Source organism: the organism of the source record quoted next, unplaced genomic scaffold (assembly GCF_019419815.1).
Source record: "Pyrus x bretschneideri cultivar Hongxiangsu unplaced genomic scaffold, Pyrus_bretschneideri_v1 Contig17, whole genome shotgun sequence".
Lineage (NCBI taxonomy): Eukaryota > Viridiplantae > Streptophyta > Magnoliopsida > Rosales > Rosaceae > Pyrus > Pyrus x bretschneideri.
Genome location: NW_025999468.1, coordinates 3,932,724 through 3,959,158, shown reverse-complemented (window position 1 = coordinate 3,959,158; position 26,435 = coordinate 3,932,724). Strand labels below are relative to the sequence as shown.

General features: G+C 37.9%; 2 protein-coding genes across 2 annotated transcripts; one reads left to right on the top strand and one right to left on the bottom strand.

Moving 5' to 3' along the window:
* Nucleotides 1-4,138: 4,138 nt before the first annotated feature.
* LOC103964969 (BURP domain protein RD22) lies at nt 4,139-6,194 on the top strand. The gene is made up of 2 exons (XM_009377983.3): nt 4,139-4,262; nt 4,413-6,194. The coding sequence occupies exons 1-2, from the start codon at nt 4,139-4,141 to the stop codon at nt 5,291-5,293; spliced, it is 1,005 nt and encodes a 334-aa protein (XP_009376258.2). The 3' UTR covers nt 5,294-6,194.
* A 235-nt stretch (nt 6,195-6,429) lies between these two features.
* Nucleotides 6,430-10,799, bottom strand: LOC103964934 (VIN3-like protein 2). The gene is made up of 4 exons (XM_009377931.2): nt 10,562-10,799; nt 8,670-9,330; nt 7,686-8,005; nt 6,430-7,454 (listed from the first exon to the last, which is right to left on the bottom strand). The coding sequence occupies exons 1-4, from the start codon at nt 10,611-10,613 to the stop codon at nt 6,598-6,600; spliced, it is 1,890 nt and encodes a 629-aa protein (XP_009376206.2). The 5' UTR covers nt 10,614-10,799; the 3' UTR covers nt 6,430-6,597.
* Nucleotides 10,800-26,435: the final 15,636 nt, after the last annotated feature.

Genomic DNA, 26,435 nt, shown 5'->3' with positions numbered 1-26,435 from the left:
TCCTCTTATCTTCTCACCCACTATTAAAAGGTAAATAATAACATCACTATTTTTGTGACATCCCACATCGTCCAGGGGTGATCCTTAAATGTATATTCTCATCCTTACCTAACACGAGGCCTTTTGGGAGCTCGCTGGCTTCGGGTTCCATAGGAACTTCGAAGTTAAGCGAGAAGGGGGCTAGAGCAATCCCATGATGGGTGACCCACTGGGAAGTTGCTCGTGAGTTCCCAAAAACAAAACCGTGAGGGAATGGTAAGCCCAAAACGGACAATATCGTGCTACGGTGGTGGAGCGGGCCCGGGAAGTGATCTGCCCCGGGCCGGGATATGACAATTGGTATCAGAGCATAATCCTGGCCGTGGTGTGCCGACGAGGACGTCGGGCCCTTAAGGGGGGTGGATTGTGACATCCCACATCGCCCAGGGGTGATCCTTAAATGTATATTCTCATCCTTACCTAGTACGAGGCCTTTTGGGAGCTCACTGGCTTTGGGTTCCGTAGGAACTCCGAAGTTAAGCGAGAAGGGGGCTAGAGCAATCCCATGATGGGTGACCCACTGGGAAGTTGCTCGTGAGTTCCCAAAAACAAAACCGTGAGGGAATGGTAAGCCCAAAGCGGACAATATCGTGCTACGGTGGTGGAGCGGACCCGGGAAGTGATCCGTCCCGGGCCGGGATGTGACATTCGGTATCAGAGCCTAACCCTGGCCGCGTGTGTGTCGACGAGGACGTCGGGCCCCTAAGGGGGGTGGATTGTGACATCCCACATTGCCCAGGGGAGTAATCCTTAAATGTATATTCACATCCCTACCTAGCACGAGGCCTTTTGGGAGCTCACTGGCTTCGGGTTCCGTAGGAACTCCGAAGTTAAGCGAGTAGGGGGCTAGAGCAATCCCATGATGGGTGACCCACTGGGAAGTTGCTCGTGAGTTCCCAAAAATAAAACCGTGAGGGAATGGTAAGCCCAAAGCGGACAATATCGTGCTACGGTGGTGGAGCGGGCCCGGGAAGTGATCCGTCCCGGGCCGAGATGTGACATTTGGTATCAGAGCCTAACCCTGGCCGCGTGTGTGCCGACGAGGACGTCGGGCCCCTAAGGGAGGTGGATTGTGACATCCCACATTGCCCAGGGGAGTGATCCTTAAATGTATATTCCCATCCCTACCTAGCACGAGGCCTTTTGGAAGCTCACTGGCTTCGGGTTCCGTAGGAACTCCGAAGTTAAGCGAGTAGGGGGCTAGAGCAATCCCATGATGGGTGACCCACTGGGAAGTTGCTCGTGAGTTCCCAAAAAGCCTCGTGCTAGGTAGGGATGAAAATATACATTTAAGGATCACTCCCCTGGGTAATGTGGGATGTCACAATTTTTCCACCCAATTATAACCTTTTAAATATCTTTAAGTTCTTTAAATTTTATTTTCTGTGAATATATTTACACAAGTTTGTATCTAAACACCACTTAGATTAGACCCCCAAAATTTCAGCCGCACCAACACGGCAACACCCACGCCAACCTTCGCAGCACGGTAATGGGCTCACAACCACGCACCTCCACGGCTCCATCCATATATTTCCCTTTGATGTACACAATCTCCATTTCACCGGAATTAGATTAAGGCTGCAACTCGTCATGAGAGAAACGGAATTTGAAGAGGGAGGAGCTGGCATCGACGCTGCCGTGAGGGAGGCGTGCGGATGTAGATTGGTAGGGTTTGTACAGTAGGGTGAGTTTTTAAATTTTTTTTTCTCTTTTTTTTCTGCTATTTCGACAAATGCTGATATGGCAAAATGTTAGTAATTATTGTTTAAGTCCTTAGACCGTTAAATTTTAAACTTAAAATTTAAATTTGAAGGCTTATGTGGTATTTTGACATCTTTTAAAGTTTTACTCTCCAACCAATATACCAAATTTTAAACATAAAATAAAAATTCATATGCATTCTCTTTGCATTGGGAATGAAAAGAAACAAAACCATAATGCTTTAAACCAATAAAAAATTAATAAAGAACATTTAATAATTAATTAAAAAAATCTGAAGGTGCTGTCAAATTTGATAGCAAGAGGAAGAGATGTCATTACATGTCATGCCACATCAGATTTGGCTTCTCGGTTGGAAAACATTAATGTTGTCTTTTGGTACTGTTATTGCTAATTTGGATATTTTGACATCTCCTTTGGAGATGCTCTTAAATGTCATTTTATAAGAGAAGATATTTGTCATTGACATTTATATTTTAAAGTGGGTGAAATGATAAGACAATGGGGTGGACTGAACACCACTCATAATTAAAAAGATTTTTATCACAGATAGTCCCTAAGATTGATCAAATCATTATTTTGGTCCCTTACTTTCGAAAGCAATCAATGTCGTTCCTAACATTCACTACTACAAATTAATTTGGTCATTCCGTTTAGATTGGTGAAACTCATCATTTGGCCCCTCACTTTTAAAAATCAATCATTATCGTCTCTGACATTCACTACCGCACGAAATTTAATCATATAACTAAATTGATGTGCGGTAGTGAAAGTCAGTAACCAAATTCATCGATTTTTGAAACTCAGGGACCAAAATGAAGAGTTGGATCAATATTAGAGATCATTTGTGATAAAACCCCTTATTTTCTGTAATCTACGTGTCACCATTTTATTGGATTTGTAGGTCTCATGTACAAACTAACAAAATAGTTGAAGAAATCTAAACAGAATGACCAAATTGATATACGGTTGTTAATGTCAGGGACAACATTGATTAAGTTTGAAAGTTAGGGACCAAAATGATGAGTTTGATCAATCTCAAAGGCTATTTGTGATAAAAATCCTAAATAAAAATCCAAATTTATATAAATAATACCTGCATTCATTTTCCTACTAGCAAATAATGTATCTTCATTATAGAAATTCTTAATCGAAACCATTCAATTACTTAATATTGATTTGAAGTTCTTCCTTGCAAAAAATCATTTGAATGAAAGATCGTTTAGTCATCCAAATGTATCAAATAAATGGGCAATTCATTATTAATTAATACATTTGAATGACTAAATGCTCTCCAATTTGAATGACTTTTTTGTAGAGATAATTTTCAAATGAAAACAATTCCGAATATAAAAATTTCTACGATGAAGATACGTTATTTGCAAGTAGCAGAATGAGCTTATCCCAAAAGAGAATGCAAGTATTATTTCATTCTAGTTCTGTTTTACCCACATAAATGAAACTTATAAAGAAGAAAAATTTCAAGCAAAATTACGAGAGATTTTTCAGTGTGACCAGTACATTGGGTGGTACACTACGTGTCATTATACAAGTAGTGGGATATATGTGCTAAAAAGTTAATAACTTAAAAAATAAAATTTCCCACCACTCTTATTAAAACACATGATGTACTACTTGTATTCCCGTCACAATTAAAAATTTCTCCAAAATTACAGCTTAAAATTAATGCAATTCAACTATCCATTTTCCCCCACAAAAATACAACTACCTTATCTTAAAAAGAAGAAAAGGCTCAGGCCATTTCAACTACATCTGCATGCATGTTCTACGTTGCTGTTGCCTGGTTCATCTTACTGAAGAAACTTTACACGAGGCAATGGAAGAGGCTACATGTTTACACCTAATCCCGACAACTTACACCACGCAATGCATGCTCTACGTTGCTGTTGCTGGGTTCACTCACTCCCCCTATAAGTACAGAACCGATCTGCTACTGTTTTACCATCCATCTCTCTGAGTTTTCTGTTCCATTGCAACATTTGTTGATTCTTTAGTCTTCATGATGGGGTTTCTCCTCTCCAGAATCTTTGTTTTTCTCACTGTAAGTGAGCTCTGGAACTTTAGTTTTCGATATTATTTTAGCAGATTTGTACATTTGGTTACCTGGTGACCGAGAAATGCATGGTTGCTCTTATGCATCCTTAGATTTGATATTTGATATAAAGCTGAAGATATATAGCTTTGGTTTTAACGTTTGAATCTCAGCCCTTGATTTCAATTGTGAAGAAAACGAAGGGGCTTTCTTGGCATTTTTGAATGCTTCACCAAAATGGCCTTCTCCCTTTATCTATATAGATACACAAAGGTTTGATCACACTCACCCTATAAAATCTTACAATAAGATCTCAAATGTTGCATGCAGCTCACACTGGTGGGAAGCCATGCTGCTGCCTTACCAATACCAGCACCTCAACGCTACTGGAACTCCGTCCTCCCAAACACACCAATGCCGAAATCTCTCAGCCAACTCGTCATGCCTGGTAAATAGTATATTATATATACACAACTCATACGCTCTCATAGACAGAGTTCGATCGGCCTCTTCCACCGTTAATTTACTGATGCTCTTAGACTCATAATCTTACTTATTTTCGATTTATCATTTATGTTGTTGCTAATTAAATCTGCAGACTTCATTAGTGTTGGCAAAGGGAGCGTTATTCTTCACAACCCAGTTCACAAGGAAGAGAATTGGGCGTATTCGAAAGATTCAGATGATGAGAACGCCCGTTTCCAGAATGATGCTGCAGAGAACGCTCCATTTTGTGTGAAATATGCCGATATTGCAGATGATCCCGCAGAAGCTGAAAGTCTAACACAAGTTGAAGTCGACCCAAACCGAACAATCTTCTTCTTGGAGAAGGACCTTCATCCTGGAAAGGCAATGAATTACCGATTAGCTGGAAGTGGAAATTCTAGCACCATACCTTTCCTGTCCCGAAAAACTGCAGAGAGGATCCCCTTCAGTTCAAGCCAACTGCCAGAAATTCTGGACAAATTATCAGTGAAACCGGGGTCTGATGAAGCCGATTTGATTAAGGGAACCATTCAAAATTGTGACAGTCCAGGCGCGAGTGACGAAGCAAAACAATGTGTAACCTCGTTAGAGTCGATGATCGACTTTGCCACCTCCACGCTGGGATCAAAAAATGTTCTAGCAATCGCAACGGAGGTGGAACAAGGAGCTGCCCCGATGCAGAAGTACACAATAACCGTAGATGGAGCGAAGAGGCTGGCAGCCAGCAACATCATGGTGTGTCATAAGATGAGCTATGCGTATGCCGTCTTCTACTGCCATTCAATTGAAAAAACGACGACTTATGTGGTGCCTCTGCAAGGAGCTGACGGATCGAAAGCCAAAGCAGTAGCAGCCTGTCATCAAGATACATCTCAATGGTACCCAAATCATTATGCCTTCAAAGAGCTCAACGTTGAGCGAGGAACCGTTCCCATCTGCCATTTTCTTAAAGCCGAGGATGTTGCTTGGGTTACAAACCAAAAACCAACTTGATCTGGTTGAATTTGTTCGACCTGATCGATCACTAGCCTATATGTAAGAATGTATATCCTCCGGTAATAAATGGAATTACATAAGACCTGATAAATCAGTTGTGTTTATGTCTGCGACTACTGACTGCCATAGCACATCTTACCCATTAGAAACGCAAATTTCGAGTTACAAATTAAGAAAACAGTACATCTTAAATATAAAAAAAAAATGTAATGCTAGAGAGACCACGTAAAAACACTTTTGTGACATTTGTCTTTATGTTGATCGGCTTGAAATGGTTGCTAAGAATATCGGAGTTAAACAGTGTCTTGGTTTGCACCTCATCGGAAAATATTACTTCTGCATAATCATATGACCACATGTGACTTTTCATTACATTTCAAAAGACATTGATTAAATTTCGTGCCAAAATAAAAAATAAAAAAAAAATTGGTTGAAAAGTTGCAACTTTCTTTTTATGGGAAAGTGTCGATTTAGTCCATGAACTATTACCTAAGTAAAAATTAGGCTCTGAATTATTATTTTTCGGTAAAATAAGTCCCTAAATTTCATCCCTACTATTATATTCAAAATTATTTTATCCAATTTTTTCGTCAACTTAAGTTATTTGACATACTTAATACCGTCCTTCTCTTGCTTCTAAGCCCTTAACATTTCATAGAAGTTACAAATCTAACGTCTAATTTATTGTTAGCCCATTATGAAACTTAACCCTCCACTTTCCCTTAGTGTAGATAATGTCGTTTGTTAAAAAAAAAAACAAAAATTTATCCTCTGAAGTTGACTTCACACACTATTTCTTTATGAAAAATTACTAATCTACCCTCCAATGTGTATCACATACAAGTAACATGATTTAAATTGACGGAAAATTGAATATCGTAATTTCAAATCTAATATTAGGGATGAAATTGATAGATTTTTATAATTCAATGATTGATTTTTCCGAATAAATAATTTAGGAACCTAATTTTCACTCAAGTGATAATTCATGGGCTAAATTGACAATTCACCCTTCTTAAGAAAACAAAATTTGAGGATTATTCGATATTAGCTCCTCAGAGTAAGACATTGTAGGATGCAACGTGTCCACCCTCACCCAAAGGCGAAGGGTAGGACATTTAATACCAAAGAGCTTAAGAGCTTAACCCTTTTCGATCAAGCAGATGACTATGTTTCCCGTTTCCCTGAACATCCTACATTTCTTCAACCAAAACATAAAACAGAAGGAAAAAAAAGACCTACATTTCTAAACCATGTCCTACCTACTACTAGACATTTTCGCATAAAGCTGATCCCCTTGTTCAAAATTTAATGGCACAACCTTGTGGAAGACCCATGCTGAGAAATTGGTTTTCCTTTTGCTGGCAGCAAATCTTATCCACGAAGCTGTGAATGAGCTGACCGGCCAAGCTTGATGGATCATCGATGAAGGTGTCCACGAATACTCTAACCACCCTTCGTTCTTGCACATTTGCTTTCAGACTGAACCAAGTCAGAAATTTTACTCTAAAATCTTCATCTACGTGGCCCTCGCACTCTAACCATTTGATTGCTCTCACAGAGTAGTCGTAATCACTTTCCTCTGCTCGCTTTGCACATCTGAAAACTGGTACTTTGCGCATTCCGTTAGATTTACAAGGTGTCAATGGAGAAACTGCATCTTTGATCAAAGAAACAGTTTCAGTTAAAGGAAGCAGCGAGTAGAGACGTTTGCTCTGGTTCTTGCCAATGCCATCTGATAACTGAAGATTTGCGGGATGGGCTCCAGAAGTTAATTTGATGTCACTAGAATTGGTTGATTCAGCTTGGGAATGATTTTGAACAACTACTACATTGTCTTCCCTTCGTTTTGTCTCTGACACAACAGAGCTATCATAGGATGCAGGCGTGACCCATTTAGCTTCCCAAACACCCAATATTCCTGAGTTGCTAAACAGAGAAACCTTGCAGAAATATTCAGATGAGGGATGGAGATCGGTGATGCTAAATTTCTTCTCAGGCCTCAAAACAATGAAAGAGGGTTGGTCTGGGTAATCCTTTGCATCAGACTTACGATGCCACAGCCTGCAACCCAAGAAGTTGTTAAAAAGTTGGTCCTCATATTCTAGCACAATGACAACAGAAGTCGGGGATGAGTCTTCAAACTGGATGCGGCAAGCTGATACAATAGAGTTATTAAGTAACATCAGTGAACAATAACTATATATGAATTGGTTATAACTTAACTAACAAGGGTGACGATACCAGCGAATAGTTTTCATTCCCTACTGCAGTCAGAGGGTCAGACGTAACTCATATAAAATGAAATGCATGGTGCTGTGTTCAATCTAGATGCTGCATATGTGAATGCAGACTTCAAATTATTGAAAACAACGAAACAATAACTTACTGGCTTGCTCTTCCTTTTCTGCATGGACAGGGCAAGGAACAGAAAACATTGTGTCAAACGTGTCCAATGCTGAACTGCACAATTTCTGAACTTCAGCACCACAAGAGAGCCTGTTTACGATTCCACGTGCCATCTTTGCACAGACCTGTTCCAGAGGCCCTACTTCATTGTTCAGTTTTTTCATGGCAGTTGCTACCGTGTTCTGCAGATTTTGGTATTTCTTCGTTCCTAAAAGAATTTTGTAAGATAGAGAAATTCGTAGACACAGTACATCCACTCTTCTAGCCTCCTTTGCAATCATCAATTGTTTTCTCCAGGTTCTGTAAACAAAACCAACCATCTAATTAGCAAACAGCTTTATTTGGCAATTGAAGAAAAGTGAAATATTTTTCATTCTAGATTAGGTCAAATAACCTGAATTGTCAACCTCATCCTTACCAACCATTTGCTACATTCGTATCAATGAAAATATTTCCTTGGAATAAATTGATAGTCTAACTGTTTTACTTCTAGTTTTCAGTTTGTTGTGGATTGATTTAAATTTTCTCAGAATAGTTTGTAACCAAAAATATTACCAACAAAAACATATACAGGTGACATATTAAAAAAAAATGTTGTTTCTATATACTTCGAAGGAATTATCATGACCTACATCTTTCATTTCTAGCTGTAGAAAGTGTGCCATTTCCTATGTACTTAAGAGATAGCTTGGTAGATTCTGTAGTGTTCGATCACTGCTACATCGGAGAAGCAAAATATGTAGCATTTGCTGTCCGCATACCTTTGTGTGTGCATGCGTGCACAGGCACACAAACGCAACACCTGTAGATGTCTTTAAAGTTGATAAATAGGCAATTGGTTTTTCTAGGTTGGGACTCTGTACTGACCAAGACATACACGACTAGCATCATAATATCATACAATGCAGTTAAGAGTAAGTAATTGAGATTAAATGGTCACAGGTACTTAAAAAATATTTATTACCTCATTATATCATTAACCTTTCCGCAAGCAACACAATAGAAGCTTCCATCCAATTCTGGACAGCACCCGCTCTTCATAAAGCCAGATTTTTCATGCATTAGAGCACATTCCAGATGACATGACATTCCACATGGACCATTCTCATCAGCAGAATCAGAGCCACAGGTCAACCATAGACTAGGATCCTTGTTATCATCGAAAAGTTGACAGATACAACAAGAACATCTTTTGCAAAAAGACTCCTCTAACCCAAAGGCAGCTTTGCATGCTACATTATGACAAACTTGGATTTTAGGATTTCCTTCTTTAGTCGTCACCGGAGAAACATGACCTGTGTCAGAGAGAGGTTGAAAGGAAGCTTCCCTTTTCCTTTTCTTTCCAGTTTGAATTTTGGCCGGAGCAACTTCAGGATTACTATTAGTATTGCTCTTGGAATTCAAATCAATTACCTTCAGAAGCTGCTGTATCATTAGATATTTTGAATATCCTCTGTACTTCCTTTCTTTACCCATCTCGGCACAGATAATTTCAAGAAGTTCCCTACGGGTAAAGGAACTTAGAATCTCTGGGGCATCTTTTGACCATTTGGCAATCTCTCGGACTAGTTCTCTCTTTTCTCCCAAGCTTAGGCTGCTACATTTTTCAGGGCCGAGTACAAAACCTGAGGAAATAAAAAATCAAATGTCAAACTGAATTTCAGGTGTCTTATGTTTTATAACACAAGTAGATGAAATTACAGATTATCTGCAGCCAAGAAAATGTTGAACATAATCACTGAAACCTAGTAGTTACTCATACAGAACAATATACGATTCACGTTCATGGTTTATCTTCGGTGTTCATATAAATCAACCACACTCAGACTGAAAATGAATATCCATGCACTGACAAAGTACCAAAGGGAATCCAGCCACAACTAAGCTTACTGCAAAATAACTCGTTAACATATTCTTTGGTCTTCTCCAAATTTGTTCAACCATAAGTTGTTTCTTTCTTTTGCCAGGTAAGTTTTAATTTGTAAGGGACACCAACAGGCTTGAACCTGAGATAGCCCTTTAATTTTGGTAAACTTTGCCAAAATAGTGTTCACATGTGGACTCTGGTTCCTTTTGGCACAACGAAAATTAATGGAGAGGTTCGAACTCTTTCCTTCAGTGTGACTAAAATACATCGTACCACACGAGCTACAACCCCACCAGACAAGTTGTTCGTTCTTATAAAACAAGTAGCTCTCAAATCACAACTGTTCTTCTGGAGATATATCGTCGTATAACTCAAATATATCAACAGAAATTAGTCATTTGACAATGACAAACGACAGACTACTATTTCAGCGTCAACTCCCATAGAAACATAAACTTCATTCTAAAACCCCATTAGGATTCCGAGTTCACAAAACTTATCGAAAAAAATAACTTATGACAAAACAGCTTTACCACAATATCAATGAGTTATAATTGTTCAAGGGCAAACAAAGTTTTACAACAGGCAATGCTGGTTGCCGTCATTAGTCATTCCAAACAGTGTCTCCCTAAAGACTTACTAGCAAGAGCAAACGGCCATGTCTGATTATTTAAAAAAATAGAAAAAACCCCAAAACCCAGAAAAATCATAACCTGAATCATCAGCATAACCTAATTATTCAAAAAAATTTGGCATTGGGCAACATACGTTGGGGATAACAGCAATATTTATGTGTTCTAAAATAGGGAGAGGCAAATATAAAAGAAAAGCGAACTCAGATGCAAATAATACTTTTGTGATGACATACATTGTGGAATAAATCATAAAGTAAATAAAACTAACAAATCAACTGCAAAAGAGTGAAACCCACCAAATTTATATGAAGAAAAATAGAAAAATAATGGGAAATATAAAGTGGGAAAAGTGACCTGAGAATACAGACTGCATGTTTGAAGCCCTCTCTTCTTCTGGGTTGCTCATTGTATTCAACAGAGGAGGCAAAAAAGCCAAAGACTCTATTTTTATTCAGGGAACTTGTATCTAGAGAGAGAAAGAGAGGGGAGGGAGAAAGAGAGTGGGTGAAGGAGAGAGGGAGAGAGAGAGTGAGAGAGGGGGACGAGGATCACAAGAAAAAACTCATGAGAGAGAGAGAGAGAGAGAGAGCGAGAAAGAGAGAGAGAGTCAGAGGAAAAGTGGCATCCGAGTATAGAAAAAGAAAAGAAATAATAAAAAATTGCCAAAAATAAGAGAGGGCAACAGGCAAATTGGGTTTTATTTATTTATTCTTGCTTTTCTGTCGTGGGAAAACCCACGCGCCTGCATGCGTCATGCAATTCTCTCTATGATGCTTTCGAAGTTTTCGGTTTCAGTTTTTTTATTTCTACTTTATAATCCGTGGGTAGGTGATGGGTCTTCTTTCTTTTGTGTCTGACTCTACTTGCTTTTACTATGTTGCTAAACCCTCATCTTCCACATAAGGGTTGTCTTTGTTGGCTGAGTTTGTGGAGAGTAGGAGATATATTTAGTGTGACGGTCTACGTGGAATATGGGTGTACAATTATAGTTCATATGTTATATGATGTTAGGCAGTCGTGTAAAGTTGTCTTCCGCAACACGATTCTTCGTTTAACAGGTTTTTTTTAATTTTTTTTGAAGCTATTTTCGCGCGACCATTCACTTAATTCATCGCGTTAGTGTAACAATTACTCTCTACTTATATGTTATTACTATTACTCTCTACTTATAACAATGATTATTATACTCGACTTCTAATTTTCTAATATTGTTTGTAAATTAACATGAAAACCTAAAGCATCAAGTGGAAATAAATGGGTTGTGTTGTGATAATTGCAAGTGTACAATATTGTCCAAGTAATATAATGATAAGTAAAGTGTCGTTCTAACAAGAATCAGGTTAACCTAAAATTACTATTGTGATTAACTTCAAACTAAAGTTAAATAAAAGAAGACTTACGTTAACAAATTAAATTATGCAAAGGAACGAAACACAAATAAAAATAACAATTGATCAAAGACAAAGAAAAAGTGAATGAATTATAAAAGATTAGTGTATGGAAACACTAGGACATTAGGTTCCTCATTCTCAATCCCATCTGACCATGTTCTTCATATTAACATCAAATTATTCTCATGTTGCTAGCAGTTATCCCTTGATTCGTCAATATTTCCTGTCAGAATATATTAACCGTGTTTCTAACTATCTAGCCATGCTATGTCTAGCCACATATAGATAATCGAAAGCCTTTACGCTCAATGAATAATTATACAAAACTACATAAATCGTAACCAGTATGTCTACTCAGCTTTGAATTCATGGTAATTGTTATGATAATCAATATACTAAACTCAACCTATCAGTCACAATTTAGTTCTTCATACAAATAATGGACAAGTTATTTGATAACAACAAAGCACAATAAAAATTACTCAACATGGAAAACAACTGAGATTAATATAAAAAACAAGAATTATATGTATATGATAAGAGTACACCGTAGCCCTGGCAAAAGAATTTAGTTCATGATTGAACTAATGACAAACATGAATGAATTCAATGCCATGGAAGAAAACCCAAAACTCCAAAACTCTGAAATGGTATCTACAGGAAGATCAAAGAAGAACGTTGATTGGATAAACATGTAAAGAAAGTACTCATTTCTCTATTAATCAAGTATAGAGGCTAAGATGGAAGATTTGTAGTACTATATAATCAAGGGTAAAGTAGAGAGAGTAGAAGGCGAGAAGGAGCCAGAAGCCCAGAAGTAAGGCATGAAAGGGTAGAGAGCCAAAGGATCCAAAAGCAAAGGACTTGAGGGTACACAGCCAAAAGTAGAGAGTGATTCGCATAGTGCGAAACGAGAGTCAACAAAAGGTTTTGTTATTGCTAAGCACAAACACCCTCAAATAATGGGTGTTAACAGGTCTGGCAGGTTGACCCAAAATGACCCATTATTTAACGAGTTCACCCATTAGCGATCCGACATATTAAGCTTCCACTCAAATACTAATTTAACGAGTGGGTCGGGTTAGGTTAATGAGTCATTTCTAAAATGCTAGGTCTACTCACGACCCTTGATCATTCGGGTAAAATTTTCTCTCACTTTCTTGCCTGCCAACTAGCTTTTATTTTTCAAGATGTGGGTGAACATTGTTTATTAATGAATTTTTCAAAATTCCAAACATAGGAAAGGGATCCTCTCCGGATCCTTTCCACCAAATCCTACCAATCAACAAATTCGGGACCATTAATTTTGATCAAACGGCTAAAGTTATTATAACTATTTAAAGGAGCCAATGTTTTTAGTCATTGGATAAAATTTCAATGGTCCGAATTTGTTGATTGGTAGGCTTTGGTAGAATGGATCCGGAGAGGATCCCTTTCCCCAAACATATACCCTTATTTCTCTCTTTCAAACACAGAGTCCGTTTCAGATCTGAAATTTTCCACAAAAGCTCTGGTATCTTAGATGTTTAACTATTTCGAGATGCACCCTTTATATATGTGACAACCTGTCCCTAATTCTACGATTTTATAAATTTTAAAGTGTGAATTGACGAACATGCCTCTAGAGGCAATAGCATTGACTTTCGTTGACCATCCTTTCATGACGCGTATGGGCTATTAATTTACCATATTCTCGAAGTACTTGACGGCACGAATGCATAGGCGCAAGCGGATCAAAATTGGAGTTACAACAGAGGATTTACGGAACTACAAAACTTGAAAGCGTTTTTGTAATTTGAATTTATGGGTAACTTACTACTTTAATATTTTTTGACAGGATATTTTATTATTTTATAAATTTTTCTGGCCGTAGGGCCCACACCCACATAAACTCTCCTCTACTTTCTTGCCCCGTGGCATCTTCTCCTCCACCCTTGGACACTCTCTCACTCTCCTGACTCTCTCTCTAATCTCTCCCTGCAAATACAAAGAAGTCGACTACCACCTTTCTCTGTCAACTCCGACGTCAAGTCTCATCCTTTCCCGTGAACCAGCGCCACCATCGTCACCTTTTCCTATGTCTTAAACCCAGACCAAATCATTAGAACCTCAACAACGACAGAGGTCACTATGTTGTGTTTCCTCCAATGAACCAATGACAGATTTTGGGTTATTTGTGAGAAATGTCGAAGTTTAGTGCAGATCAGTTCGGAAGGAAATCACCCCAGATTCTGGCAGAAATCCGGCAGCTTCGAGCTCTTTTCCGACCAATTCCAACAACGGCAGGACCCCATGTTGGTGCCATAGGCCCAAAACCCGGTCCAAAGTCCTTGGCCCAAACCTTTAGCCCAACCAACCCAAACCTTTGGGCTGATGTTTCAGCCCAGCCCAGCCCAGTTCCAAAATGGGCTCAGAATATTCTTAGAATATTATTTAGAATATTCCTTGGGTTGATTTTTCGGAATATTCTCGGGAACCCTCTTAGGCTAATTTCGATGCCCCAAGTCCGTTTTTGACATCCATTTAGTGAAATTCCAAAGTTTTAATGTAGTTGACCACCAAGGCGTCTTAGTTGACTTTTTTGGGTTGACCGTCAATCTTCTCGTTGACTTTTTACAAAATTTGCCTGGGACCCTCCTTAGCGTATTTTGACGCCTTGATTCCAAAATTTCACTCCGTTTTCCCAAATTTAATTGTTTTAGTGGAGTTTTACTAATGGGTCCTAATATTATGGCTTAGGTGCGATTATTATTAGGGACTTCAACTATTCTATTTCGAACAGGTTTGACTCGATAACGTGATCTATGAGTGGGTCTTTTCTTTTATATAGTATTATATATTAAGGCTCAAAGTGTGAAAGATAAATCTTAGCTTGCTGTGTAATTTGTTGGATTGGTTATAACTATCAATAGTTGGTTAGATAGTTAGAATCTGTTAGCAAAAGTGTGTGCAGCAAGCCTAGTATATATATACACTCTATAAACTTATCATTTTTCAATCAATGGAAAATACTTTTCCCATTATGGTATCAATCGCCTCTATCTAACGACATTCTCCCGATCCCTTTTCTTTCTCTCTTCCTCTGCTTTTCTTCTCAAAACCCTAACCATGGCAGCTCAACCTTCTTCATCCTCCGATTCTGGTTCTCAAGTTCATCCCCTCCCTATTGAGATTTTGTGCCCTAATTCATCTAGCACTTCTTCGATCACGTCCATCACGATTCAGAATATTAGATCGCTTGTTCCAATTAAGCTTACTACAATAAATTACCTCACTGGGAGCGCTCTCTTTGCTCCGATCTTTCATCGGTACAATCTCACTGGAATTATTGATAGATCCATGGCGGCTCTCCCCCGAAGTTTCTTCGTGATTCTGCAAGCAATGCCTGGTTTGAGAATGATCAAAACATTCTCATTTAGATCAATTCTACTAACTCTGAGTCACTGATTTCATACACGATAGGAGTCACATCTGCTTGCGATCTTTGGTCCAAGCTTGAATCGTGTCTTGCAGCCACTTCTCAATCTCACATTGATGAACTTTGTTCTCAACTTCGCAATATTACAAAAAGTGATTCTCCTGCTGCAATTTATCTTCAGTAAATTGAAGAAATTGATGATGCTCTTGTGAATGTCGGTGCTCCGGTTGAGGATTATGAGTTGATTTAGGTGACTCTTCACGATCTTCCTCCTAAATTTGATTCCTTCATTGATGCAATTCAATTTTGTCTATGACTCTTGATAAGGTTTATGGATTGTTGCTGAGCAAGCAAAGAAATTCAATTGGAAAATCGAAAGAAATCAATGCCTTCATCTTCTTTTTAGGCATTTCATTCAGCTTCTAGATCATCTTCTCCTAGCCTTCTACCTACACCATTGCAAAACCTTAATTCTCAGGCGTTTGTTACTCAGAACTTCAACAATGTCAACTCACACCAAGGGCGTGGAATGGATCATGCTTTTTCTAACCCTAGGCAGTTTCAATCTCGTGGAATGGATCGACATTTCTCCAATTATCAATTTAATAATCAGCGCCAGAATTACACTCGTCCAACCAATCCACGCCAAACCTACAATCGTGAAGGCCGCTATGGACAAAGGATTTACTATCAACTCTATCGAGAATATAATCATGAAGCAATTCAATGTCCTCAGCGCATGAATCCTAATTTTGGCATCAAATCCTCTCAGTTTGCCATGTGTGCAAGTGCCAAGTCTTCTCAATCTAGCTCTCCTACTTGGATTCTTAATTTAGGTGTTAGTTCTCACATGACAAATTCATATGCCAATCTCTAAAATCCAGAGGCATACAATGGTCCAGAACAAGTTTATATTGGTGGCGGCAAAGGTTTGCCTATACTTAATTTTGGCTCTTCTAAAATTCATACACATGCTCATACATTTAATCTCAATAATGTATTGCATCCTCCTGATTTGAAATAAGATTTACTCTTTGCAAATCAGTATACCATTGATAATTGGTGCTCTATTTACCTTGATCCCTTTCACTTTACTACGAAAGATCTTTCTTCAGAGTGGATACTTTTTAAAGGTCCTGTGAGGAATGGCTTTTACCCTCTTAACTGGAAATCAACATGTGTTTGTTGCCTTTATCAATGCATCTCAAGATGTTTAGCACCAACGCTTGGGACATCCCTCTGTCAAAGTGTTGAATAAGTTATCTTCAACATCTAACATTCCTATATCTACTAGTATAACCAAGTCTTTCTATTCTAATTGTGCTCTAGGCAAGAGTTCTAAATTCTCTTTTGGGTCTGTAACTAGTATTACTTGTAAACCTTTGGAACTATTGCATACAGATGTGTGGGGACCTTCACCAGTTCCTTCTGTTACAGGATATAGGTATTACATCATCTTTGTTAATAATCTCACTAAGTACACTTGGTTTTTTCCTCTCAAATGTCAATCTAAAGTGTTTCCTACATTTGTACATTTCAAGCTTCTCGTTGAAAATTTGTTGGGCAATAAAATTGTTACACTTCGATCTGACTCTGATGGAGAATATCTCAGTTCTGTGTTCATTTCTTATCTTTAGGATAATGGTATTCATTATCAATTGAGTTGCACTCACACCCTAGAACAAAATGGGTGTGCTGAGCGCAAATATAGGCATTTAGTTGAAACTGCCCGAAGCTTTTAGTTGCTTCCTTGGTTCCACATGTATACTGGGTTGAGGCTTTCTCCACAGCCATTTATCTCATTAATAGATTGCCTTCTGTGCATCATTCTTCACCTTGGGAGGTACTATTTAAAAAACCCCTAGATTATACTTCACTTAAAGTCTTTGGTTGCAGTTGTTTTCCCTGATTAAAACCATATACTTCATCTAAATTGGAGCCTAAAAGTAAAGCTTGTGTCTTCATTAGTTTTAGCCTTAATCATAAAGGCTATAGATGTCTTGACTTGCATACTAAGAAAGTCTACATCCCTAGACATGTCCAATTTGATTAGTTTACATTTCCCTTTCATTCCAAAGTTCCAGATTCATCATCTCCTCATAGTTCAACATCAGTATCCCCACCTACTATTCCTACTACCCTCATTTTTCCTCAATTACATGTTTCTTGCCTACATGCTCCATTTCCCTTCCATCTCTTTCTGTCATACCCTCACCCTTATCATCCCATAATTTTTCACCTCCACCATCATATACCATTATCCCTTCATCATCCACTTAGCCTATTATATCCAAACCTCTATCAAACACTCATCCCATGCAAACTAGATCCAAAGCAGGGATTTATAAACCCAAACCCCTTCTTTCCACAAAACATCTTTTACTTTCACATGTCTCCCCAGATTACTTGCCCTCTACCTATCTTCAAGCTTCCAAACCACCATAGTGGCGATAAGCTATGCAAGAAGAATTCAATGCTATTATTCAAATCGGGACTTGGAAATTTGTTATTTCTCATCCATCTCAAAATGTTGTGGACTGCAAATGGGTATTTTGAGTAAAAATGAAGGTTGATGGTTTCATAGATCGTTATAAAGCTCGATTAGTGGCCAAGGGGTTTCACCAACAAGAAGGTTTAAATTACACAGATGCTTTCAGCCCAGTTGGAAAGCCTGTTACCATTCGGCTTCTGTTGACCATAGCAGTTCAGTTTGATTGGTTTTTAAGCCAACTTGATGATAGTAATGCTTTTCTCCATGGTACTTTTTCTAAAGATGTTTTCATGAAGCAAGCTTCAAGCTTTGAAGATCCAACTAAACCAACTCATGTGTGTCATTTACAAAAGTCTCTATATGGATTGAAACAAGCTTCAAGAGCTTGGTATGACAAGTTGCAAAGTGTTTTAAATTCTATGGGTTTCATTGGTTCTAAAAATGATCACTCATTGTTTATTAAAAAGGATCCTACATTGGTGTTTGTGTTGGTGTATGTTGATGATATATTAATGACAGGGCCCTCTTCTTAAGCTTGTCAAGCTACTATTACTCATCTCAGTTCCTTGTTTCATATCAAAGATCTTGGTTTCTTTCATTATTTTCTTGGACTTGAAGTCAAGAGGTCTTCCAAAAGGATTTTTCTGTCTTAAACAAAGTATATACTTGATTTTTTGCAGAAAGCTAAGATGGATGGTGATAAGCCCTCTACCACACCTTGAGTACCTCTAATTTAGATTATTTTTCTCTATTACTCTCTAATCCTACTGAGTATAGAGCTTTAGTTGGTGGTTTGTAATACTTGACTAAGACTTAGCCTGATCTTTCATTTGCAGTGAACCTTATGTGTCAATTTATGCATAGTTCGAGACAATCATATCTTCAAGCAGTCAAAATGATCATGCGATGTCTCAAGGGTTCTCTTGATTTAGGTTTTTGGTTTCCTAAATGTGTTAAATCTCTTAGTATTCATGCTTATTCTGATGCTGACTGGGCAGGGTGTTCTGTTGACAGAAGAAGTACTAGTGGTTTCTGTATATACTGGGGTGATTCTCTCATCAGTTAGAGTGCTAAAAAGCAACCAACAATGGCTAGATTTTCTACAGAAGCTGAGTACTGATCATTGGCCAACACAACTGCAGAAATCACCTAGATTTGTAAGCTGTTAGTTGATATTAGTTTAATTCTCCCAGCACCTCTCCCAACTATGGTGTGATAACATCTCTACAATTTTCTTAGCTAAAAATCCAGTTTTTCATGCAAGAATAAAGCATTTTGAAATTGATTATCATTATATCCGAAAACAAGTTCTTCCCAAAGCTATTTCTGTGCACTTTATCTGCTCTCAGGATCAAATTGCAGGTGTATGTACAAAATCCTTGCCAAAACCAAGATTTCTTTTTCTCAGAAGCAAACTTTCTCTTCGGGTACCTCAGTTCAGTTTGAGGGGGCACATTAAGGATCAAAGTGTGAAAGATAAATCTTAGCTTGCTGTGTAATTTGTTAGATTGTTTATAACTGTCAATAATTGATTAGATAGTTAGAATCTGTCAGCATAAGTGTGTAAAGCAAGCCTAGTATATATATACACACTATGTAAACTTATCATTTTTCAATCAATGGAAAATACTTTTCCCATTAATATATATACTTGTTAGTTTTCATTTATACATTTCATAAAGAGTTTTCTACACTACACTTAGATTAGCGTGAGGTTTATAAGATTTAGCGCATTGATAGAAATTACGACGTTATGCTACATCCTACGGGATGCACAGGTATGCGTATTGTTATTAATGCCTTAATTATATTTATGACCGTGAATAATGTCATGTTGGCTAGAATTATCGAATCACTATGGCATGACTATATTTATGTTATATGCTCATAGTTTGCTGCACTGGTGTTAGTATACGCTCGGGCCAGGGCTAGTCTTTCATGTGTATGTGCACATCGTATCATACGCTCACTTTGGATCCATTATAGATGTCAGTCTTGTCCTAGATTGTTATAGGCAATTAGGACTTGTATGTGTTGCGCATAGCGTCAATCTTCACGTGATTGTAATACTAGAGCGTATATCATTGTTACACGTAATATGTATATTTTGGAAACTATACTTGTTTTACGGCGAGGGGGTATACTGTTTTTAGAAAGGTTTTATTAAAACTTTATTTTCAGGCCTACTTACCCTTGTTTTTTTTTTCGCCCTTCCAAGTTCTAGTGGCTGAACTTTTGTGTCGACGAGAATTCTTGGCAAATCTTGGTATTAATGATTACCTTCGATGGTATAACTCTCAAACCACTCTACTATACTTTATTTATGCTCTAACATCACGTGTGAAATGGGTTCATTTCCACTCATAAGCGCACTCTTATTTTAGGCACTTTTAGGTTTAAATTTATTCACATTTTCCACATCACTACACTTTATGGCTTCGTCACCCTCCAGGTGTCAGCCAGCACAGCTTGATTTGGAGTCCAAGTGGACATTCCGGGTCGGGGTGTGTCAGTTTGGTATCAGAGCATAAGTTTGGGTATTGTGTTCATCACACTGTGATGTAAGAATTCTCAGTTCTTAAGCCTAATTTCTGAATCTTGCCACCTCATCAAGTACGAAAAATGTGTTATCTTTTTCTAAGTTTTGAGTGACTTAGATGACTTATCAACATTCTAGAACATTGTTTTGACAACCACCTCTAGATTTAAACAAAGAACCTTCCTACCAAGGAAAAATCCCAATTCGGAAATAAGTTTGTGGCCCTGAGGCAAGGCTAATGTATCGGTAGTTGTGTGTCACTGGAGAATTACCAATCAATTGCACTATTACTATCCAATCATCATTACCAAACCTTTCGAGATAGGAAAATACAATTAGTTTTAATTCTTGGCAGTACTTGTTAGTATACCACCTATCAGAATTCCTACAAAGTGTACTGTGTACAGATTCTAGAAATATCTTGAGTGACAACCTGGTGCTAAAGTGGCAGCACCTGACCGAAGGACAGCCACTTTTGGTTCCCAATATCACTAATATTTTTCAGACGCACTAATGATCATTACGAATCTTCAGGAAGAAGATCGACTCTCGTTTAAGTCCATTCTAAAGTAAATTCCTTTTCAAACCTTAGGACATTCCAACTAATACTAGTTTCCATAATTTCTTTTGGTGTTGTATTCGTCAATCCGAGGAGTATAGGCATAAGAGTATGAGTTGTTACCCATATGATTAGTAGAAATCCCCAAAGCAGTAAGTATTTTCCCTAGAATTAACAAACCAACTCATATGACCAGTTCCTTACCAATCATCCAAAACTAACCACCCGAGTGGGCTCTAATATGTAATCAGCCTACAATGGCGCTACTAATTGACGATACTGTCCGATATCCAGAAGCTGTCAACCAGTATTCAGGCAATATGATTTTTGATACTGGACATATGTAATAGTACCTGGGACCTTTATGCCAAAATGTCGGTTCATAGTTTCAGGGTAACGAGCAATATAAAAATATCATAAATGATTTAATTAGCGCGCGATTGATTGATTGATTAACAATGACTATCTAAGCCGAAGAAACTACCGTAGACACTTAGGAGCAAGCCTTGTATGAGGACCATAAACTCATAGTTGTTTTAACCATATTTTCCACTTAGGTAACCAAAACCTCTTCGACCAACCATATTTCTGATCATTTTCATTGACAAATAATAAAATCAAAGCACAAGTTGTTTACCCGTCATATGAGCGAAATGAGTATCGAGAAAATTTTGAAAACCCCTTTTGTACGTGGCCTAGAGAAATGAAGTAGTATGGTATGTTTCAAGGACGTATACCTTTGGTGCCATTTCTCAAAATTATACCTAGGATACCACCAAATGGTGAAGTGAAGTACACCATCGGTTCACTTTCTTGTACTACACCAATTTTCCTTATATCTTTTGAACAACTCCAACATTATTGAGAGAACTTGGTTACAAAGCTTACCGATTGGGAATTTATCCAACAAAACACCTCATCTAGGGAACCTCGAACTTGTCTGCAAAGGCGAAAGACTGACCCTTAGGATCGTACCAAGATTTTAGCAACACAATCGGATGACAATTAAAAACCGTTAACCAAAGACCGACCCTTAGGATCGTACCAAGATTTTAGCAACACAATCGGATGACGATTAAAAACCGTTAACCCCTATTTCAAGTTAATGGTCTCTCTGACCAAACTTTTGAAACTCCAATTTTCTTCCGAAGCTTGTCGATTTTGTAGTAGTCTTACAGACGACTTTCTCACCTATCCCAGCAACAAGATTAAATTCTCTATCATTGGCAGTCAGCTTTATATCAAATTCTCCAAATGTTCGCTTTGTTTAGATGGGTACTTTTCTTGGGAGACGTGATTTCAGTGGACGATATCCTTTTCTTTTTCCCAAAAGGTTGTAGCGAAAGAAAGTTGAAATTCTCACAAAGCATTGTGAAATGTGGGATATTCTTGATCTTGTCGATTTTATCGACAATTTATCAACGATTTTTCGGCTATAGTGTTCTTCTTCACATATCAACTGAGGAAAGTTAGTTTAGTTCTGATATTGATTATGAATAAAGTTCCTGACAACTGAATTGTTGTCTCATCTCACCTTGGTTTTACTCATTTCGATGACATTGATCATCTTGGAAATCCATAATGACGTGTTGTTTGGATATTTTGACTGTGCAGAGGCAACATGACAAAGTATTGTTTATACTTCCCAATGGTTAGAACCGTTTGAATTAACCAACTTACTCATGATTCAAACTTAACAGTTATCATCTTCATTTGAAAACCAAACGACACTTCTCGATGGAGACGCGTGTCCAGGACCTAATCAACCTTAGACCTCTCAAATAAATCTTCATTTGAATTAAGCTAAAATTTTGACTACAGCAGTGAAAGAACCAAATCAACATCGATAATTACACTATTGTGTATCACCTTGGTTATGCAAACATAATTACTGTTTACCATAGCAAAAGACATTACCTACCCTTGAAATACTCTCAACCTGCCCTATTCTATTTCAATTGGAATTCATGAGTATTGGTTTGACGTTACATACAAATTATCAAGAAATCGTTCGAGTGGTTATAATCACTTCCTACATCCAAATGGAGATGGAGAAATGTCACCATAAGCTCCTAGTATGAGGTATCTTGTATATGTGGAGATTATGATGATGTTTCGGTGATTATAGACCAACTTGACAAGTCAACTCACTTTCCGTTGGTCCAGGGGGACTACATTTTAGATTTCTAGTAAAATTACTCATTCTTGAATTTATCGGATTTTCTGGTGTTTCAATCAACATCTACTCAAAATCGTGATTCCATATTCACCTCTTGCGCTACATGGCATCTTAATCGGCTTTAGGCACATGTTTACCCTACTACACTTTGTATTATTTTTTGAAGCAGACATATCGTATAGGAGAATCGCTCAAACCTTGAAATTTAGTTGTGACCATCGATCCTTCAATCACCAAATAAATACGCTGCTAAATGACTCTGTACTAGTGGTGATTGAATATTCCAGAGGCTACTATTGTACTCTAGATTTTATGTATTCAATCCAGTTATCTTGTACTCTAGATTTGATAGACTTGTTTTGACCCTTAAATTCTTAAGAATTCTTATTGCCTTCTCAGCATAATTTCGCTAAAATTGAGAAAAAATCACTATGAATTAGTTCGCTAAGCCATTGCAAATTACATTATTTGACTACATGGTGTGCATGTCACTATTGTACCTCACTATGACATGTGTTTCATTTCCAAACCTTGTGAAGTCTTCTGGAAGGATATGAGTACAAAGTTGTTGTTCAATACCACACTTGACCTTCGGACTAACGTCTAGTCGGGACGAATTATCCAGACTTTCGTGGAGATGTGATTATCCGTCCTATAGTTTTAGCATGATTGTAATAGACAATTATCTCCATTAGTGTTGCGTGTAACTACAATTATTATTTCGATTTTTGGTTATGGCACTATTTGAGACGTTGTATGAAGATTTCATGCATAGCACGTGAATGACAAAAGAGTACTGTGAACATGTATTTGAATGATCGAGATTACAATATAGAAAATTTTATAATATTGACGATGTTGCCCGATAAGGTAGTATGTGAGTGCGGTCAAGGTGCTAATAAGACGATTTATATGTATTTCCCAATGAGGGGCAAGATGGTAATATTGCAACCTCTGGAATTTGTTACTTGCTTATTGAGACAACAATGAGCGATCGATATCGCGGGCTGCAGACTGTAATATCGATAGCAAGTAGACAAGTAGGTCCTTTTACGTTAGCATTTGTATTTACTTATTTAATTAGTTATTTATTGTTGGGCTTAACCCAAAGATACTACACGCTTATTTTCGGAGTACGTGAAGCAACAAGTGCGTAGGTGAAAAATATTCTATGTTCAGTTTTATTTTCAATACAATTATTTTAACCTTACGTTATTACATATATGTATGTTGACTTGATGTTATTATACATATATAAATATTTTCGACTTTATGCCTTTATAACAAAGTATTATATTTTAGTATTGTATTGAAGGAGAAGGAAAGTATGAGTTTGGGGGCATGAAAGAGGAATCACTGCACTCCGATCGCGACGAAATGAATTCTCTTTTGTGCAACCGCTCTAACTTGATATCTTCTTTGCATTTTTTTTTTCTGCTATCTTTTCACTACTTTTGTTTAACAAGTGATTTCAAATTTCAGGGACGAAATTTTTTTAAAGGTGGGTAGATTGTGACAACCCGTCCCTAATTCTACGATTTTACAAATTTTAAAGTGTGAATTGATGAAAATGCCCCTAGAGGTGATGGCGCTGACTTTCGTTGACCATCATTTTTTGACACGTATGTGCTATTAATTTACTATATGCTCGAAGTACTCGACGGCACGAACGCGAAGGCGCAAGCGAAATCAAAATCAGAGTTACGACGAAGGTTTTACGAAATTACAAAACTAGAAGGCGTTTTTGTAATTTGAATTTGTGGGTAACTTACTACTTTAATATTTTCTGATAGGATATTTTTATTATTTTATAAATTTTTATGGCCTTAGGGCCCACACTCACACAAACTCTCATCTCCTTTCTTGCCCCGTGGCATCTTCTCCTCCACCCTTAGACAGTCTCTCACTCTCCCGGCTCCCTCTCTTTCTTTAATCTCTCCCTGCAAATACAGAGAAGCCGACGAACACCTTGCTCTGCCAACTCCGGTGTCGAGTCCCATCTTTTCCCGTGAACCAGTGCCATCATCATCACTTTCTCTCATGTCTTGAACCCAGCCCAAATCGTTAGAACCCCGACAGTGACGAAGGTCACTATGCTGTGTTTCCTCCGATGAACCAACAACGAATTTCGACGATTCCGCCTAAGATAAGCTTTGAAATCGACGACAATCTTCGTAGATCACTGTTTTGTTCATGTTTCTTGGGTTATTTGTGAGAAATGTCGAAGTTTAGTGCAGATCAGTTCAGGAGGAACTTTCCCCAGATTTCGGCGAAAATCCAGCAGCTTCGAGCTTAATTCCAGCCACGGCAAGACCCCATGTTGGTATGTTTCTCTTCTTTCCTTTTGAGCTTCACATTGGTATATTAAATAGCTAGTTTTGGTTGAGTTTCAAAGCTAATGGAGCCAGAATCCAGCGACCTGCGGCGGAAAAAGAAGGGAAAGAAAAAAAAAGGGCCTTAGGACCAAAACCCGGTCCAAAGTCCTTGGCCCAAACCTTTGGGCTGATGTTTCAGCCTTACCCAGTTCCAAAATGGGCTCAGAATAATCTCTGGAATATTCCTAGGGTTGATTTTTCAGAATTTTCTCGGGAACCCTCCTAGGCTAATTTCAACACCCCGAGAACGTTTTTTTACATCCATTTAGTGACATTTCAAAGTTTTAACATAGTTGACCACCAGAGCATCTCGATTAACTTTTTAAGGTTGACTGTCGACCTTCTCTTTGACTTTGTACAAAATTTGTTGGGGGCCATCCTTAGCGTATTTTGACTCCCTGATTCCAAACTCGCACTCCGTTTTTCCAAATTTAATTGTTTTAGTGGAGTTTTACTAATGGGTCCTAATATTATACTTAGGTGCAATTAATATCAGTGACTTCGGCTATTCTAGTTCGAATGGGTTCGACTCGACGACATGATTTGTGAGTGGGTCTTTTCTTTTATATAGTATATATATACTTGTTAGTTTCCATTTATAGATTTCATAAAGAGTTTTTTACAATACGCTTAGATTAGTGTGAGGTTTATAAGATTTAGCGCATTGATAGAAATTACGACGTTATGCTACATCGTACGGGAGGCACATGTATACGTAATTATATTTATGACCGTGAATAATGTTATGTTGGCTAGAATTATCGAATCACTATGGCATGACTATATTTATGTTATTTGCTCATCGTTTGTTGTACTGGTGTTAGTACTTACCCGGGCCAGGGCCAGTCTTTCACGTGTATGTGCACATCGCATCGTACGCTCACTTTGGATCCATTGTAGGTGCCAATGATGTCCTAGATTGCTATAGGCAATTAGGACTCGTATGTGTTGCGCATAGCGCCAGTCTTCACTTAATTGTAGTATTAGAGCGTATATCATTGTTACACCTAGTCCTGTTCATATCAGAATACCTCTAAATGAACTCATGTGTCAGCATATGTCGATGAACACTTGATATGATATGTTTACTTATGCAAGATTATACAATTATTGATGTCATGCACTATTTACGAATTATTTTGCCATACTGAATTCTTGAGATTTTGCAGGTTATGGTAAGTATTTTCTTACTATACGTAGCATGTATATTTTGGAAACTATACTTGTTTTATGGCAAGGGGTTATAATGTTTTCATAAAGGTTTTATTAAAACTTT